Source organism: Zonotrichia leucophrys, chromosome Z, assembly GCF_028769735.1.
Source record: "Zonotrichia leucophrys gambelii isolate GWCS_2022_RI chromosome Z, RI_Zleu_2.0, whole genome shotgun sequence".
In the NCBI taxonomy this organism is placed as follows: Eukaryota; Metazoa; Chordata; class Aves; order Passeriformes; family Passerellidae; genus Zonotrichia; species Zonotrichia leucophrys.
This window is the reverse complement of record NC_088200.1, coordinates 50,151,330-50,169,740: the sequence shown is the minus strand read 5'-3', so window position 1 is coordinate 50,169,740 and position 18,411 is coordinate 50,151,330. Positions and strand designations below refer to the sequence as shown.

Genomic DNA, 18,411 nt, shown 5'->3' with positions numbered 1-18,411 from the left:
CCTTTGTGGGTGCAGTAGTAATACAGAATAGTAATACTGCCATTCTAAAGCACGTACAAACACACTCTCACCTGATACACAGCCAACTCTGAGCCTATAATGGGGGTTAGGAGTCTGCTGTCGTTGGTGGAGCCACTGCTTGGAACCCAAACATCTTTTCTACCTTAGTTTTTGCTTTTGACTGCAATGAAGAGGATGAGCTACACTTCCACACATGTACTCATACTGTCATAACCAAGATTTAGAGAATCTTCATTGGGACATTTTAACCCTTTACATGCATCCAGGACCCAATAGTTTAATATTTAATGTCAAAGGAAGAAAACATTTTACTAAATTTGTCACTGAGATAATGGTTAAAACAGGGAGTGGATCCCAAGCTATTTCTTATTCAGTCATAGTTCCAGAGAACAGCTGAATGTATTAGGGTATTGGAGCCCTGATTCTCAAGAATTCAGGACACTCAGACCTTCCATTTATTCCCTCATCCAAAGCTGCACCAAATGTGGATCAGAATTCAGCCCTTTTGCATCTGAAGAAATGCAGTTAGTGAGAGCTTGCTTTGATTAGGTAGGCAAATTAGAGGAATTCTGAATTCCTCTAATTTTTGTAGGATTTGTGCACTTGATGAAAAATATTTGATACTGTTTAGTATTGTCCATTTGTCGTTTCTCATGTACAGGAATAGGCTTGTCTCTGATAATTATAATTTTTTAATATAAACTAGGTAACTGCTAGGGTCTTGCATAGACTAAAATAAAGGGAATACTTCAATTACTTCTGTGGTTTTTTCTCTTCATATGGCCCATCCTTCCTAGAAATTAATCCTTTCATTAATACTTTAACATTTTCCTGATTTATAAAATATTCAGTCAGTATATGGCAAATCATTTCAACCTGCCTCCCAAAAGTCTGAGATCTTATCCAGAATGCTCAAATATCATTTAACAGTTACTTCATTTCTTCTAAACACGAGAACTAGCTATGTCATGCATTTCCCTCTTCCTCTAAATATCTTCATTCTCAGTGTGGGTATAGAGATGCAGACTCACAGACTTAGTGTGCATTCAGACTGTACAACTACCTGATGAGCATGTGTAATTATTGGAGTGATGTGTGTACATGTCAATGTCTTCAGACAGATGCTGTTTCCTTCTTCCTGAAGGACAAGAAATTAGCACGTATTCTCAGGAGCTTACACTATGAACCATAGCTGAGAGATGTTTCCTAAATGCACAGAATGCAATTAATGACTAAGTGGTACACGTAATTAGTGTAAACTGTCCGGTAGAAGTAGAAAAGAATCTCAGATGAAAGCATGTTATCCTATCTAGCCCAATTAAAATAAGGATCTGTCTCAATGCGATCAGATGGCTTTTTCTTCTCTTACAGCCCGTGTGTCACCAGAGTGATTCAGGTTGAGCCTCAAGCGTATGCAGAAAATGACAATACCTGCTACAGTCCTCCACCTCCGTACAGCAGCCACAGTTTTGCACATGAAACCCAGATTACAATGCAGTCCACAGTGCAGCTGCGCACAGAATATGATCCTCACACGCAGGTGTACTACACCACAGCAGAGCCCCGCTCAGAAATATCTGTGCAGCCAGTGACAGTGACACAAGATAACCTGAGCTGCCAGAGCCCAGAAAGCACAAGCTCGACGAGGGATTTGCTTTCCCAATTCTCAGACTCCAGTATACATTGCCTTGAGCAACCCTGTGCAAAGTGGACACTCTCATCTTTTGCAGAAAAGCATTATGCTCCATTCCTCCTAAAACCAAAAGCTAAGGTAATCGGGGATCTATTTACCTGGGTTTCAAAATTAGATTTCTGCCTTGCCCAGTTTTAAAAAAATATCCTAGCAATGGTTTTAAATATAAGGAATAAATACAGCTCTTGTGAAATAACAGTTTTTAATAATTTACAGCTGGTTTCTTATAAAATAAGTTTTATCTTGCAAGTGGTATGGACACATACCTAAAATATACGTTATGAGTGAAGGTGCTGGTGACTTTGAGTAACATAAGCTTGTGAACAGTGAAATTAATGTCACTTTCAAACTTTACTACAATAGAAATTTCTCATCCATGATGCAGAGCCCCTTCAAGGAAGAACAAATTACTTTAGTCTTGTAGTATGTATATGCATGAAAAAGCACCAGAAAAATAAAAGCTTGAAAGTACTGATGGATGTTAATTTTGAATTTGGCTCTGTAATATGACATTATGAATTGTGAGTTCCTTTAGAAGCCTAAAACCAAATATATCTCTGTTCTCTGTTCCAGATTGTGGTTATTTTTCTTTTTCTGGGTTTACTTGGGCTCAGCCTTTATGGAACTACCCGGGTAAGAGATGGACTAGATCTCACAGACATTGTACCACGGGAAACACGAGAATACGACTTTATTGCTGCACAGTTCAAGTACTTTTCATTCTACAACATGTATATTGTGACACAGAAAGCAGACTATCCAAATGTCCAGCAGTTACTTTATGAACTTCACAGAAGTTTCAGCAACGTGGCATATGTTTTGTTGGAAGAGGATAGGCAGCTCCCCAAAATGTGGTTGCACTACTTTCGAGACTGGCTGCAAGGTAAGAGAGCATTACAGAAACTTTTCCTAGTTTGTTTTGCTCAGAAAGAGCAGTTGTTCATAGTGATATTGCTGTAATTCAATCACACAGTTAAAGGCTCTGAGCAGTAGGGAGAATGCCTAGGTGCTGCTTTGAACCCATGTGTGGTCCCACTCTTTGTCACTTGTTTTCTTTGTGTTAAGTTTACTCCCTAGTAAGACAGTTATGAAGCTTTAAGGGATTATATCCATGCCAGTCATGTGTAAGCAATTGATGAGGCGTTATGCATTATGGCCGAATATGGCCCTGTGTCTTGGGTAAATAAATATTTGGTGAGTGTTTTCAGATCAGTGAATGAAAAATCCCTACCCGGTGATGTATTCTGACACCGACTTAACTTTCAGCTCTTGAGTGATCTTGTTGGCTACAACTGGGACTGCTGGCATGAAGAAAACTCAGTGTGGCTTATGTGTTTTATTGGGCTAGGAACTTACTGCATAGTCCGGGTTTCTAATCAACTACACTCACCCTTTCTGTGGTGCTGCTTTTCTGTGCTGAAGTGTAACAGGGTGGGGAAAAACAAGAGAAGGCATGACCCTTCAGGTACTATGATAATAATTATATTGAAACCAAGTAATTGAATATTGAAGATACTTTAACAGCCAACATACCCTGCCCAGGATTGCTGTGGTCCTATCTATATCTTTTTATTGGGAGAATTTCTAGGAAGTGTTTGCAAAAAAAAAAAAAAAAAAAAAAAAGTGCTGACCTGGTGAGACTGTAAATTTCTGTAAATTTTAAAATTAATTGTGTACAGATGACCACTGCAGCCTGTGATTCTTAGAGAACATATAAGTAACTGTCAGTATCTGATGTATTTTATTCCCTCTGAAAATATATTGAACAATATTAGGAAAGCAGATGCATGTAAGTGACAAATCTACACAAAATGAGGTTTCCCATGTGTTAATACATTCCTAAATAATGCAAAGCAGTATTTCAGCTATTAACTTTGGGGATTTTTAATGTTTTTTAAATACATTGGATCCATTCATTGCAGTCTACTTACTGGAAGCTTTATTTAAAATATTTTGCTCGCATAAGCATATTGAGCTGTAAAGGATGGCATTACTGGCGGGAAGAAAATTCCACGTAGCTAGATGTGTGCTGGATTGGAACCTTACTATACTTGCTAGAATTCTAAGCAGTCCTTCTACATGCTTTTCCAAATTCTCTTAAAGCTGCTGTTTACTTTTTTTTTTCTTTTGTGGTTATTTTTGCTGCTGTTCCAAAGCAGTAGGAAAAAGTGTATCTGGTGTCCTGATTTTCTCTTTTTCCCCCTCCCCCATGAGGGAGATGGAAATCTGAGATTGTGTTCAGGAAGCTTTATTAGTGCTCAACCTCAGCACAGTCTGCCAAGGATAAAGTCAGGAGGAGGTGCCCTTGGATCTGCTCCCTTGCAGGCTGCTCAAAGTGAAATGCTGGAGGCTGGCCCACTTGGTGCTACTCCCAGGAGTACTCCCGTTCCCAGTGCCCCTCTGTCAGGCGCACCGCATGCTTTACCAAACCTCTTTCACTTTGGGTGCCTCCCTGTCCTCTTAGCAATCCTTTGTGTCCCTCTTTCACTACGGATTGTTTGTGTGGCCAAGGGCCTGCATGTTCCCTCACACTGTATGTCCATGCTCGTGTGTGTTCTTTGCAGACATGCTCTTCTCATAGCAGTGTTCCTACTCTGTACTTAGCTCAGCACATAGTTACTTTTCCCCTCCAGTCCACATTAGCCAGCCTATCCTTATTTGTCCTCTGCTTTTCTTCCACTAGAGGAGCTGTATGTATTCCTGGTCCCAGGGCATACTGAGGGGCTGCATGGAGATAAAATGTTACAGTAGAGTAGTCAGGGTGACTCCAGGGAGCTGAAGTGACTTGCTGTGGTCCATGTGACATGCCAGTCTTGTGACAGGCCATGGATCAGTCTTTTGATCACACACAGCTTTAGAATTAAACATTATGATTATTAATTAGCGTTTAGGTCTGTATCCTTACCTGTCCTCCCTACCTTTTCTGAGGAGGTCACAATTAATGCAACCCTGCTGCTTTGTAAAGTTGCAGGCACAGGGTGTGATACTTCAATCACAGGGCTGTAAAGGAAGATGTTGAGATGTATCAATAGAAAGATATTATATTTTCAAGTGGTACGGGGAATTGATGTTACAGGGGGGAGCTAGACTGTTGGACTAAAAGCTGCCATGTTTGTCATAGTTGGGGAATTATTGAAAGGTGCAGACTAACAGGCAGAATAACACCTGATAACACCTGATTGTTACCAGCTGTGGCTGATGCCAAAAGAGTCAAGGGAAGATGAAGAGAGAATTTGCAAACAATGCATATGTTTAGGCTGGATTCTGTGAGGTAGAGCAGTTCTACTGGCATAGTTTTATGTGTTGGAAGGGCTGGATAATCAAAGCAGGAACAGCTTTGACCTTCATGGCTAATTCCTGCTGACTTGACTGTGAATCCAGTGCCAGAGGTTAATGGCTCAAGATGGCCTTCTGACATGCACACATTTGTCCAGCAGAATGAAGGATGCAACAACATGTGAACAACCATTTTTCACCAACAAGGCACCCTTGGTTTAGCTGTGCATTCTTCCTCAGCTAATAGCAGTGGAGTGTGCCTTCTGCCTCATGCACTTCTCTTTTCAGAGATCTCTCTTATTTTGCTTTCTAGTGTTGTTTATGTTACTGTATTTTCTGTTTCTGAAAATGAAATAGAAGAAAAGTTCACACTAATCATTCATTTAAGCTGTAAATGTTAACATTGCTTTTGTTAGTGATCAAATGTAAATGAGGTAGCTTGGATTCCCTGATGGCTTCTAATTAGGCTTGTTTTTGCAAAGGGAAATCTTATCTGGTGTTTCAAGGTGGCAGCTGCTCACATGAGCCAGTAGGAACTCCTTCCTCACCCCCACTCTCACCTAATTTTCTATATTGTCACTTTCTTCTGAAGCACTAAGCAAAAGTGACTGCTTATGTGAAAAAATCCCACATATAAAGTTTTAAAAATTCCTTTAATTTCAATAACTTTTCTGCAGAAAGATGTGAGCAAGATACTTTCATCTTTCTGCCCAGAAATGTATAGTTTATCCCATTTATGATAGATTAAATATCTACTAAAATAATTGTTATGAACATGTTTGCTTTGAAGGCAGCAAAGTCTACTACAAATTTCAAAGTGTAATGGCAAATTTTACTTGCAAGTTTGAAATTCTTCAGAAATTAAGTATGATTGCCAATGGTTTCTTAAGATTCTTTCTGTAGACTTTCAGTTTCAGCAAGGTGAGTTATAAAATGATCTGAAACATAGTGTTTAAGCTAGCTGAAGAGTAAAACTGTAAAAGGGAGCAGGGTTTGAAGGATGGCCAAACTTTTGAGAACAGGGGAGCAGGGGGATGTGGTGGAGACGTAAGAGAGTTTTCACCCACTGCAGTAATGTTTCCAAGTACGTGCCCTTTTTTGCAACCTCAAACTGGTATGTCAGATGCCAATGAATTTATTTATTATTGTGTCTGTGGAACCCCCTGACAGGGGTAGGATGTTTGTGTGAAAGCTCTGCCCTGAGATGTTGTCCATCATAGCAGTTTGTGTGCTCCTTCTGTGGAAGGGAGACACTTCTAATGGAAGTTACACTGTTCTTAGGTCATCTCCTTCTTTTCCATGTGCTTTTTTGACTGCATCCTCTTCACTTTCCAAAGTCATGGTGTTTCTTGTCACTGATATGATAGCCCAAATACTCTCACCTGGCCACTTTGTGAGAAACTGATATGGAACTGCACATGGGACAGAAGGGATGGATTGGTATTTTTGCATACTCTTACGAATGTTTCCCCTGTCTGCAGTGCCAGCAAACAGTGGTTTTTTGAAAGGGAACCTCAAAGTCCTTTGGTGATGTCAGAAAACCTGATGGCAAGTTGTCATCCTCCCAGAACAGTGCTAGAGGACTGCATGCAGAGATCTGGCAGGCTTCTTTCATAATTTGATTCTCAGCCTGTTGGCTTCACATGATTTGACATGGTTTAGTGAGACAGCACGGGAGGCAGTTTTCTAAGGAAGAGAGGATGAGCTTGTCAATGGGAATGGGTACTGTGTCCCAGAGACAGTGTCAGCTGGGTACATTTTCTTTTCCAGTGCTCTTATCTCAGTACAGCTGTAGCTAACCTATCCAGCCTGCAGCGATGGTTTTCATTACAGCTCCTCAGCCCAGCTGTGAGGTGGGTCGATGATTTCCTCCACCACCACTCCCCCGGCCTTTTTCTTCCCTTCCCTGGACATGCGGTTTGTCATCTGCTTGCACAGAGCCTCCTTGTACTGGGATGTGGCTTCCTGTACTAAATCTGATCCAAATTTCTGCTGTGAGGTATTCCCTCCCCCTTGAAGGGCGGCAAGGAGGAAAATAACAGTTGAGAGTGAATAGGTGTTGGCTGTGATCTTTACATATGCTGGCAGCAGATCCCATGACTTGTATTAGCTGCACAAGTTGAACAGATGGAACAAATTGACAAAATCGTGTTCACTCACACTGTGCTTGAGGAGCAGCTGAGTTGCTGTTTGAAGTTGAAAGTTTAAGTGTGTTTTTCTCCCTGCTTGTTGTGGAATTTCTGGTTATAGTGTAGAAGCTATTGCCCCAGCGCTCTGCAGTAGCTCAAAACAGTAATGAGAGGGGTGTGTGTCCTCCTCTGTGGTTCCGTGCACTCAGCCAGGGCTTTGGTGAGGCAGAGGCGAGTAAGGAGAAGGTTTCCCTTCTAGGTAACAGACTTATGCCTCCTCTGGTTGTAAGATGGTGAAGCTGGATGAGGGCTGAGCTCAGCCCTTCTCTGTTCTAGACAAGATTAACATTTTCCCATACACTTCTCCAAGTGGAAGGCTTGGAGAAGATATTCAATTTCCCTTAAGAGGAAGCCATTTTTGCCAGTTCACAAGGCATTTTCAGCTTGCTACCGTAACTTTGCTGGTCTGCACAACCTGGAGACTCCTGGGGCTTCTCTCTTGCATTTTCTTGCTTCCCCTGCCTTTCTTTGGGCAAAATATTGAACATGCAGCTGACACTTCCCACACACTGAGAGTGTGGAGCCCCAAATTTAGGAGGCACCAGGTCAATAATTTTCATCCTGATTCAGTTATGAAAAAGCATCATTGTTCTTTCTCCTTTTGAAACTTGTTTATAATAGTGATTATTCACCTGCTTGTTCTGTCTTCCCCTTGTCTCTCTTAACTCCTCAGGACTTCAGGATGCATTTGACAGTGACTGGGAAACCGGGAAGATCACTTACAACAGCTATAAAAATGGTTCTGACGATGCTGTTTTGGCTTACAAACTCTTGGTACAAACAGGCAACCATGCAAAGCCTATTGACATCAGCCAGGTAGTGTATCAGAGTTCATGCTGGCTTACACAACAATACGCAAGTCTTCAGGAGCGGAGGGAGATGCAAAGTCTACAGCGGTTGTAGTATCTTTTTTTCCATCTCAAGGAGCTGAATGTCTGAATTGTGCTTTTCTTTTATGGCCTTGCTGATGTTGCTGAAGCCACTCCTCAGATGCGGTATGGCCTATGTTGTAAAGTGTTCAAATCCACATGGCAAATACCAGTCCTAGATTGTTACTGGTGTGCATTTTGTGCCCCCGTGCCAGACATGTTCAGTTTCCATGGAAATTGTTGTGAAAATACCTCTCTGCATCCGTACGTGTATGGAGTTTAGTCCTATGTCGGACACTTGCAATTATTTGTTTTGTTCCTATTGATTTGTTCAAAGAAGAGCATTTTTAAAAATGTATTGATGAATTATAGAGGAGGGAGACTGAAATGATTACATGCAGTATCATATTCTTGTACCAACATCACTAAATACATCTAAAGTGCTGTAGAACTACAAATGGCAGTTGTTAAAGCTGACTAAATAAAATATGCCTGAGGTTACCACAGCATATGACTGCATTTGCTGTAGCCATTTGTAAGTGGAAATACATTAGGAATTACTCCTTACACTAAAATTAGATTTCAAATGCTGAAGAAGAAATTCTTCAATAACATACCCTCTCTTCTCTGAGAGTCATCATCAACTCACTGTGCTTTCAGGCAGAAAAAAAGTGTTTTTAATGAGCTTCTTGGCAGTTCTGCTTACTGTCTTTCTTTTTTCTTCCTGGCATTAAAGGTGACAGATTTACAGAGTACATTGTTCAAAGTTACTGTAGTGTGTGAAACACACTGCCGTATAGCAACATGCAACATGCTGTCAGGTCTGAATGAAGCTTCAGCAATGAATTAGGCAAAGAAAGGGAGTAGAAGAGAAAACCTTCAGTGAGACTTTGTTTAGCAGAGTGTACCAGGTACGCTGTGGAACAAATGCAATTGGACTGCAGCTGCTGATATAATTTCCTGTGCCTGGGAGGGAGAAAAGTGTGGTGCACCCACAGGGGTTGAGCGCTGTACTGTGCAGTTCCAGAGACAGCTTGAAGACATACAGTTGTTGCATATCCTGTGGACTAATTGAATCCAGATCCTTGGAATCCAACTTTTTTTTTTCTTTTAACTGCTGTCACTGTTGTTTTTCATTTCATTAAAAAGACCTGGAACTGGAGCTCAGCCAGAATTTTAAATAAACAAAACAAAAAGCCCCAGTAATACTTTTCACCCATGGAGTCCTCTGCAAGAGCTCTAGCTGTGCAGGATTTGGCTAACAGAACCCTGGAAGTGTACCACTGCTGTTTACTCCACAGATGCTTTGCCCACAGTGACCCAAATAATATGGGGCAGTCGTCTGCTTTTTTGACGCTGGGCATTTTCTGAATACATAGGTCATAGGAGGCAAGTGTTAGCAAAATTTATACAGATGTTGTTTTATTTTTATAGCTCTCCTCCATTTACTGGGTGGCATTTCCTTCAGTGTTAACAACAGAGGTTAACTGCACACAGACATGTATAGGGACTCTTGCCAGGTTTTCTTTGCCTGTCTTTAAATATGTTTCTCCAACTTGGTTGTTTTTCATTCTTGGCTGCAGTCTTTCAGAATTTGGATTTAATTGGTTCAGTGTATTCTGGAACCATCTGTTGATTTACTGGTTATTGTAAATATTATATGAGCACTAATTTATAAATAACCACTGTCACTGCATTTTCTTAGATTTTGTTTTTGTTGTCCAACAATAGTTTACTGATAAGTCCCTTCAAGTGGAGATTCATCTTCTCTTGCTTTTACCTTTCTATACGTGTGTTGCATCTCCAGGCTATTTGTCGAAAGCATTATAGCAAGACTGCTGAAAGCAGAACTTACTCTGAAAGGCTTCTGATTTTTTCCCCATTTTGCAGTTGACTAAACAGCGTCTGGTGGATGCAGATGGAATCATTAACCCAAATGCTTTCTACATCTACCTGACAGCCTGGGTTAGCAATGACCCTGTGGCCTACGCTGCCTCGCAGGCCAACATCCGCCCACACCGCCCAGAGTGGGTGCACGACAAAGCAGACTACATGCCAGAAACACGGCTGAGGAGTAAGTAGTGTTTCATCTTAACTTCCTACAGTTTACATGAGTGCCCCCACTCCTTCCTTCCAGCACCGGTAACCCCTGATGCTGCACAGGGCTCTGAAGCATTAGCAGGAGAAGACATTGTGTTACACTGTAGTTATAGGAGATCCAAGCACCGCTGAGACTGTGACACCATTGCAGGGTTTTATCATGTTGAATAATGGGTTATAGAACAGTTTAAAGCTCTAAAAGTTTATAGTAAGCATTGCTTTTTGAAGTGTTACATGATAGTTCTGTCTGTGTGAGAAACCTGGGCATTTCATTAAATTCCTCCTCAGTTATTCTGAAATTTCATTACTGAAATTCTGTCATGGCTGTTCTCAATTCCTAATACCTCCGAAATTTTTACCAAGGTAACTTATACACTAAGCTACTGCACTGATATCGTACAAGAGCTAGAGGGACTAGGGGAGAAGTTCCACTTCACACCATTCACTGTTTTCTGGCACCAATACCAAAAGCTGGCTTTGATTCAGCTTTCAATTGAGGATTGCTAGTTGGACAACAGTAGGGAAGGAGAGAGGGCATACAGGGGACAACTGGTGCACTTGGAAATGTGGTTGGATAACCAGGTTTCAGTGTATCCAAACCCTGGAGCTTTGTGGCAGTCAGCCAAGTTTTGTCTTAATGAAAATTTATAGTTGAGATTATAATAGGGCAAATCATGTTAAGCAAGTCAACTGAATGAAGATGCAGGGTTGGAACACACAGTGGCAGTAACCAAAATCTTGTTGAAAAAGCCTTTTCTTTTCTAGTCATAGAGTAGGCCTTGCATTACACTCAAAAAGAAGTATGGAGAGTGTTGGTTTGTCAAATTATGAAGGGATAAAAAGTTATGGAAGTAAGTCAGTAAGCCATTACTTCTAGGTTATGGGGAATTTTCCTCCACTAATTTCCATCTGAATGGATTTCTGCATCTGAATTTCCAAATATTCAATGGAAATCTTTAAAAACCAACCAACCTGCTCAAGCCTAATTTTTCTCTAGTTTTGTGTCAGTGGATCCCAGTTAATCTTAGGGAAATGATCTTTGAATTTGAAGAAACTGCATAAAAGAGGAGCATTTGGGTAAAATTTTTAATTATGTGATTGTCCACTCATGTCGCAGTCAGGGATTTTTGACTAGGTATTCAGTAAAAAGCACTATAACACTGATTAGGATTAAATACATGGATTGAAAGATAACTGTTAAATTATATGTAACTGTTAGGGAACTTGGTGGAGGCTGTGTTCATCCTATTACGCTGCATGATAAAATACACTAATCTCATGTACTGTTTCCAGTTTCTCTTTATTGGTGAGTTTTAAAACTATAATTAATTCCAAACAAGTAAATTCAAATTCACCACCTGTTATGCATTTTGCTGTGAAGAATAAAATATTTTGTTAACCTGTATATCATGTTCTTCCCAAAAGTGCATTTTAACACTGCTGTAATTTTCCTAGTTCCAGCAGCCGAGCCCATAGAATATGCTCAGTTTCCTTTCTACCTCAATGGATTGCGTGAAACTTCTGACTTTGTGGAGGCTATTGAGAAAGTGAGAGCTATCTGTAACAACTACACCAGCTTGGGGATCTCCAGCTACCCTAATGGTTACCCGTTTCTCTTCTGGGAGCAGTACATTGGACTTCGTCACTGGCTCCTCTTATCCATTAGTGTGGTTTTGGCTTGCACGTTTCTGGTGTGTGCCCTCTTCCTCCTAAACCCCTGGACAGCTGGGATCATTGTAAGTTTATTATAAGGGTCTTTGTTGAAGTCAAATTCCTTTCAGCATAGCTCTTGCTGTAGTCGGGAAGGTTTTGTTTATGTCTGGGCCTCTGGTGGAGTATGTATATTGCATCATTCATTATATATTTATTCAACTTGAGGGGGTAGGGTTCATGCTGAAGGTACAAACCTTAATAACCTTAATCTTTTGGCCACTTTTTTTGCAGGTTTAAAGGTTTCTTAGAAGGTATATAAACTTTTACCCTTGCTCAAATGCACACTAATATAAGAAATAAAGACACAGAGAAAAATTAGGAGCTTCATTAAAACAATTTCTAATTCTGTATTCCTTCTCTTCTTTTGTCACGCATAATTATTTTTTAAGGCAGTTGCTTATGACTAGCTTGTCTGTAAATTTTCCCAGTCGTTTCTGAATGCAATTTCTGGAAAAAACTGAGATGCTTATGTTGTATGGTACAGACTGTGGAAAGCCTGTAACCAAGCGAGGAGAAAGGTCATAAAATTGTAAACTGCAGAGAATACTCCTCCATGCTTTCTGCAAGGCACCAAAAGCTTCTCAGTAAACATTCAAGTTAAATTGAATGATGGTGTCCCTATGTTTAAATTCCATAAACTATCATATGGTTTATAAAAAGCCAGAAGTAGAAAAGCATAAAACAGTTACTAGTTTTTTTTAATGTACATTTATATGACAGGTATGTTAAAAGGTAAATGTTTAGTCTAGAATATTTTTCATAGCACCTTATCAAGCAATTTATGTTATTATGCTTGATTCATTAGCTTATAAAATCATTTAAAAGTAGTGCATACTTTTTCTCCTTTGGAAAAAGAGTTTATTTTCAGAGTACACCATTGCTTTTATAAGTGAGTCTATTTTTTTTTTCTTCTGCCTGGCTTTAGGTACTTTTTAAGTTAATTCTCCAGATTTCCTTCCCTCCCTTTTCCTCAGTTTTTTTTACAAGGTAGATGAAAGAAAAATAAAAGCTTCCTCTTATATTTAACTGTTCACTTTGTCCATGTCAATCCCCCCCAAATACTTTAAAAGCTGAGAGTCCCTCTGTAACCTGAGACACATCAGCTGATTATGGCATTCAGTTTCTTCTGTGCTTTAGACATCTCTGCTTATATTTGCAGTTCTACAAAAGAGAGTTCAAATACAGATAGTTGAAAGATACTTTTTCTGGACTGTCTGAAAGATGGGTGAAAAAGAAAAATGTACCTTTGGGGAGTATCCATGATAAGGAGGAATAAATGGGTTTTCAGCTTACTGATGCATTGTAACCAATACAAAGCTGGTGCTTCATGTGTTAACTGGTTCTTAGGGTGTAAGTTAGACTGGCTGTGCAGCATTCATTGCCATTGAGAATAATGAAAAAAGAGCAGCTTGTCTTTGGGAATATAGGGTGGCTTTGAGGAATATGTCCTATGGTAACCACATTATTTTGAAATGTCTTTCTCCTCATTGTCTGGAGTATAAGAAAATACTAACTGATGTTTGAAATCATTTAGGTGGTGGTGCTGGCTCTGATGACTGTGGAGCTGTTTGGCATGATGGGTCTAATTGGAATAAAGCTGAGTGCAGTGCCTGTGGTTATCCTGATTGCTTCTGTTGGCATTGGTGTGGAATTCACTGTTCATGTTGCATTGGTATGTAAAATCAAGAAGCATTTCAAAAGCATCTTAAAATAAAATGGTGGCAATGTTCCGATCACAAATCCTTACAGTTTCTTGTCAGTGACGTGATTCTCAGAAGGAAGATGGTCACAGTTTTATGTACCTTTCTGTTTGTCTCAATGGAACAAGAGTTGATCTTCGTGAGGTGATTCCTAGCCATTGAGTCAGTCTCCCAGGAGACAAGAGACTCTCATTATCAGACTAACAGGTATCATTCGCTATGATACCTGTTAGTCTGATTAATGCAATTATATAGAGAAAACAGAGATCTTAAATCACCTTGCTTCATTCCAGACTCTTATGATCCTTGTCTGATGCCCCAGTGTTGCTGCATCAACATTACACAGCTTTCTGTTGCCTCTTGCTTGTTGTCTATCTTGCAAAAGAGAATTCTTCAGAAGAGTTTTTAAAAATCAGATATTGTGTCATTTGGTATTTCTGAACTTTTCGAATGTGAACATGTTTGAATTAGTGTTCCATTTGTAAAATCTTCACCTTCTTTTCAGAAGCCATTGGCTAATAATAACGGGCACAAACATGCAGTCTGTAGGAAAATATTTTTCTACTGTTTATCTAGTGGTTTAGATGTTGTACAGAGTTAGGGCACATAAAGTCACCCTAAATGAAAAGAAACATTTTGAGAAAAACCAAAGTGGAAGTAGGGTAAGGTTAAAGAGGAGCAATTGAATTCCTCAAGTGATGACATCTTTTTCATCTTTTTTCCCCCTGCTGCTACAGATAGACTTTTGGAGGCAAATGAATTTGCTAGGAATTTGAATTGTTTGGGAAGTGTTAGTGTAGATGAGGAGGAAAGAAATGACAGCTTCTTAGTATTGAAGACTTAAAACAGGAAAAATGGAATAAAAAAATGGACAAAACAGTTGTTTCTAGTTGGGAAGAAACCAATTTAATTTACAGGACTTTATGGGTCACCTGTGCCTGAAGGTAAAATGCCAAGCAAATTGAAAATACTGGTTTTCTCACATTGACACTAGAGGTGAAAACTTTGGAACACATAAATAGTCAAATCAGTGTTGTATAAACAAAAAAGGTAGTGCTTTTAATGCCAAATTTAATTGAGTTTAAAAGTGATTCACAGTGCAGTTGTGGATCAGTTTTCTGCTATTGCTTGTGAATTGTGACCTTGTTTTTTTCTAGTTCTAGAGAAGAGGGACTTAAATTCCAGGACTGTGAGGAAGATAGCTACTTCAGCACATATCTTAATAGCCAGTAGGGAATTGGCTAAAGAGAGCCCTTACAAACCACAGTAAGATCAGTCAGGTTCTTGTTTTCTTACACCATTAAGTCATACAAAGTAGACGAATTTATAACGAATTTATAACACCAGTATTTGCATGTTCTTGATAAACTGTATTCATACAGAGTTGTAGGAATGAAGACAGTTCACTAGTGATATTGTTGCTCAGGCACTACCACGTTTAGCACTATTCCTAGGATAATTTTTTATGTATAGAACTTCTAGCTTTGAAGTACTAAAAGTTTCAAAAACTTTTTTGAGTGAAATGAAAATGTTAAAAAAGTCACAGAGGCCATGGACCCACAAGAATGAGAGGAGCAGCCCTGCAATTTTCACACCTGAAGTGCTTTCACCAGGATATGGGTTCTTTTCAGGTGGAAATAGGCAAATCCAGAGACAAAAGGCTACTGTTGCAAGTAGGAATTGCTTCCAGAATTATTATGGGCTGACTCTGTTATCAGTGCTTACTTTGGTTGTGTGACTTCAGCAGCTGCTGTGGTAAATCTGCAGGATCAAGCCTTCTCTCAAGGGTTAGGCAGCTATAGAGATAACTTTGATAAACTGTAGTTTAGAGTAACTAACTGATGGAAACCTGTGTATGCTAGGAGAGAGGCTGTTTGGAAGGTTGTATACATCTGCTTAAGGAAATGGATTTTTTTGTTTTACAGGCGTTTTTAACTGCCATAGGAGACAGGAACCATAGGGCTGTCCTTGCATTGGAACATATGTTTGCACCAGTGCTGGATGGGGCTGTGTCCACTCTGCTTGGGGTGTTAATGCTTGCAGGATCAGAGTTTGATTTTATTGTCAGGTAAAGCATTTTTGTGTTTTGACTTTCTTTCAAAAATAAAAATAATTGTGCTTTTAATTGTTATTCACTTCAGTGAATCTGTCATTTTATTACTGTGCATGGTGTGTCAAGTATGCTTATGTCATGGTCCTGCTTTCCCTCTGTTTTATTAACTCCTTGTTACTTGCTAGACATGGTAGTGTTTCCATTGCTGACATTAAAATCTGTTCCAGGAAAATCTGAGACTTAGCATGAAGGAGCACAAAAATGTTGCTCTTTAGAAAGTTTGCTGATTCTGGGTTTGAATTAGTTCGAAGCATCTTGTATTGTCCTGTGTTAGCTGCAGCTGACCTTTAGCCTTGAGGTCCTCCAGACTTCTTGTATGCACAAGAATTTGTATGCAAAAGACATGTGAACCTACAAACATTCAACTGTGCTGCAAGTGACTCTCTCAGGGCCTTCCCCTCCTATCCTTATGTAGGTTTTACATAATGAGGAAAAGAGTTGGGGGATGTGGGGGGGAGAAGGCACTGTTTGGGAGCTGGGGAACCATAAATATGAACACAGAACTTCATACTAAAATTTTGTACAGCAAACCTGAAGGCCCTTCTGTTTAGAACTACAAGCAGGCTGTTTCTTGTGAATATAATTAAGAATGTGTGTTTGTCAAGTATAGAGGAAAGCAAGTCTTTTTTTGAGGGGAATTTGAGAAGTGCAATGAAACAGATCCTCTTCTACTCCAAACAACCTGTGGAGCTCTGCAAAATGGCTAATCTTAGAAGTAACACAGGCTCTTTGTGGTAAACTATAGCACACACAAAAAAATAATCCAAGCCTTAAAATGGAACTGAGGTAGAACTGAGCCAAATAAAAATGCTCTGAAAGATGGCTAAACTACTTAGGTAGACATAAGCTGGATAGATGACTAGACTTAACTGACATCCATTTGACAACAAGAACAACAAATGTCAGGGGCAGGAACTGGGAGAATGACTGCTAAATCTCATCAGGCTTTTTGTTTATGTATGAAAGAGATTTGAAGAAAGCAGGCGGGTTGCAGTTAGATCTCATGAAACCTGCATGAAGAATATTACTATACAGGTTTTCTATGTTCTGAAATAATTTTTTTCCCCAAAATCATTATTTTTTTACTTTATTGAATTGGTATTGAAGAAATAGAATTTTTCTTTTAGGAACTGGTTTTGTAAGGGTCAGAACATTTTGACATACAGGTTACTGATAGATTTAACCTAAATTTACAAGGGTATATTTTTGGTGTGCTATTTTCCTGCTTAACAGATGAGATTTTGGCACACATTTTTGTGTCATAGCAAATGGAAGATTGTAGCAGCCCTTCGCACCAAATTTGGATTGGATGTGCTCTCAGTTTATAAAATGAGCCTTTCAACTTTTCAACTTATGTTATTTTACTTTTTTTGGCCATCAGTTTCTGTTTTTATAGCACAATCTCACTTCAGTTTGCTGTGTTTAAAAAATATAATAAAATAAACTATGGGGAGCCTGAGCATTGTTAGAGTGGGCGAAGAAGATCCTAAACTTCCGGAAAGTGACAGATTAGTCCAGCAATGTGGAAGATTAAGTAAATTAACAGACACTGTATACACCAACTGGTCAAAGCCATAATCCTCCTGTTTATTCTAACATTAGATGGATGAGATGCAAATGTTTTTAATGTCTGTTGTTGATCTGTGTCCCAGTTTAAAGTTCTGGTGGTTTATGTTAGTAGAGTAGATTGGCTTGCTGATTTTTGTTAATGCAGATCAGAAATTCCCAAATGTTTACAATAGCAGGATATTTATAGTTTTACAGGAGTCTGATATATTTGATCAGATGTGGAAACAGGGAGGCAGTAAAGTTTGTTGCCAGCTAGACAATGTAATCAGCAGACCCATTAGCAAACTTGCCCTCTGTTCTTCTCCTTTGCTTTCTCCTTCAGGAATTTAGCAAGACTGAGTCCTTGAAATCATTAGTTACAACGCAGCCTTAAGTTTAGTCTGAGCCCCAGCTGTGCCGAATACCAACTAGCAAGACTTTCCTTTTACTGACAGGTTTACCTTGGTATTCATGAAGGATCCCAGACCTTAGCCCTCAGTGGTGGGAAAGGACAACTACTTGTGCACTTTTCTCTTCTTCCATAGTATTTCAGCCTTTATGTTTGAATTGGCTGACGCAAAACAAGAGTATTCAGAGATGCTAAATTGTTCAACAAAAGATTAGCCTGCAATGCAGCTCTGCCATTGTGGAGCGCTCTTACTCAGTACAATGCTGAAGCTTACTATAGAATGGGCATTTTCTTTGCAGAAGGCGGGTTCCTGTGTTGTAAAGAGTTGCAATTCAAGCTATTTGGTAAAACTGGAACTCACAGAATTCTAGGCGTTAAGTTTGATTAATGAACGGCAAGGAAAACCCTTACCTGATATACTGTAGATTTAATTAGACATTCTGCTGTAAGTTGCAGAAGCATTTCACAGTGGATTAGCTGCTGGGAGAAGAGGGCTTCTTTTCCTTCTACACTAAATTGTTTAAATTCTACACCCTTCACTTCATTTGTTTGCTTCTGCTGGGTTTTCACTAATGGGGGCCCCTTTTCATTGTATTTGTGCTTTCAATCCATTCAGCCCTTCCCTGCACATTCCATATTTTTGTGTTTGTGTAACACATTCATAAATAATATTACATGCTTTCAAATTCTGGGAAATTAACAAATTTAATTTTTTTCTTTCCTTTTCAACTAACACTTTGTGGAATGTAGCTTCTCTAATGCAAAAGGTAAAAACCCCAA

General features: G+C 39.4%; 1 protein-coding gene across 5 annotated transcripts in view; it reads left to right on the top strand.

The window, feature by feature from the left end:
- PTCH1 (patched 1) overlaps positions 1-18,411 on the top strand; it is a 73,269-nt gene that overhangs the window by 46,796 nt on the left and 8,062 nt on the right. For 4 of the 5 annotated variants that reach the window (XM_064735191.1, XM_064735193.1, XM_064735192.1 and 1 more), the window contains 7 exons: positions 1,393-1,792; positions 2,288-2,597; positions 7,853-7,995; positions 9,939-10,122; positions 11,604-11,884; positions 13,396-13,533; positions 15,487-15,629. In XM_064735191.1, coding sequence (XP_064591261.1) covers positions 1,393-1,792; positions 2,288-2,597; positions 7,853-7,995; positions 9,939-10,122; positions 11,604-11,884; positions 13,396-13,533; positions 15,487-15,629 — 1,599 coding nt within the window. Of the gene's footprint in view, positions 1-1,392; positions 1,793-2,287; positions 2,598-7,852; positions 7,996-9,938; positions 10,123-11,603; positions 11,885-13,395; positions 13,534-15,486; positions 15,630-18,381; positions 18,399-18,411 lie in introns of all 5 variants that reach the window. The other variant, XR_010443015.1, reaches the window with a different exon arrangement.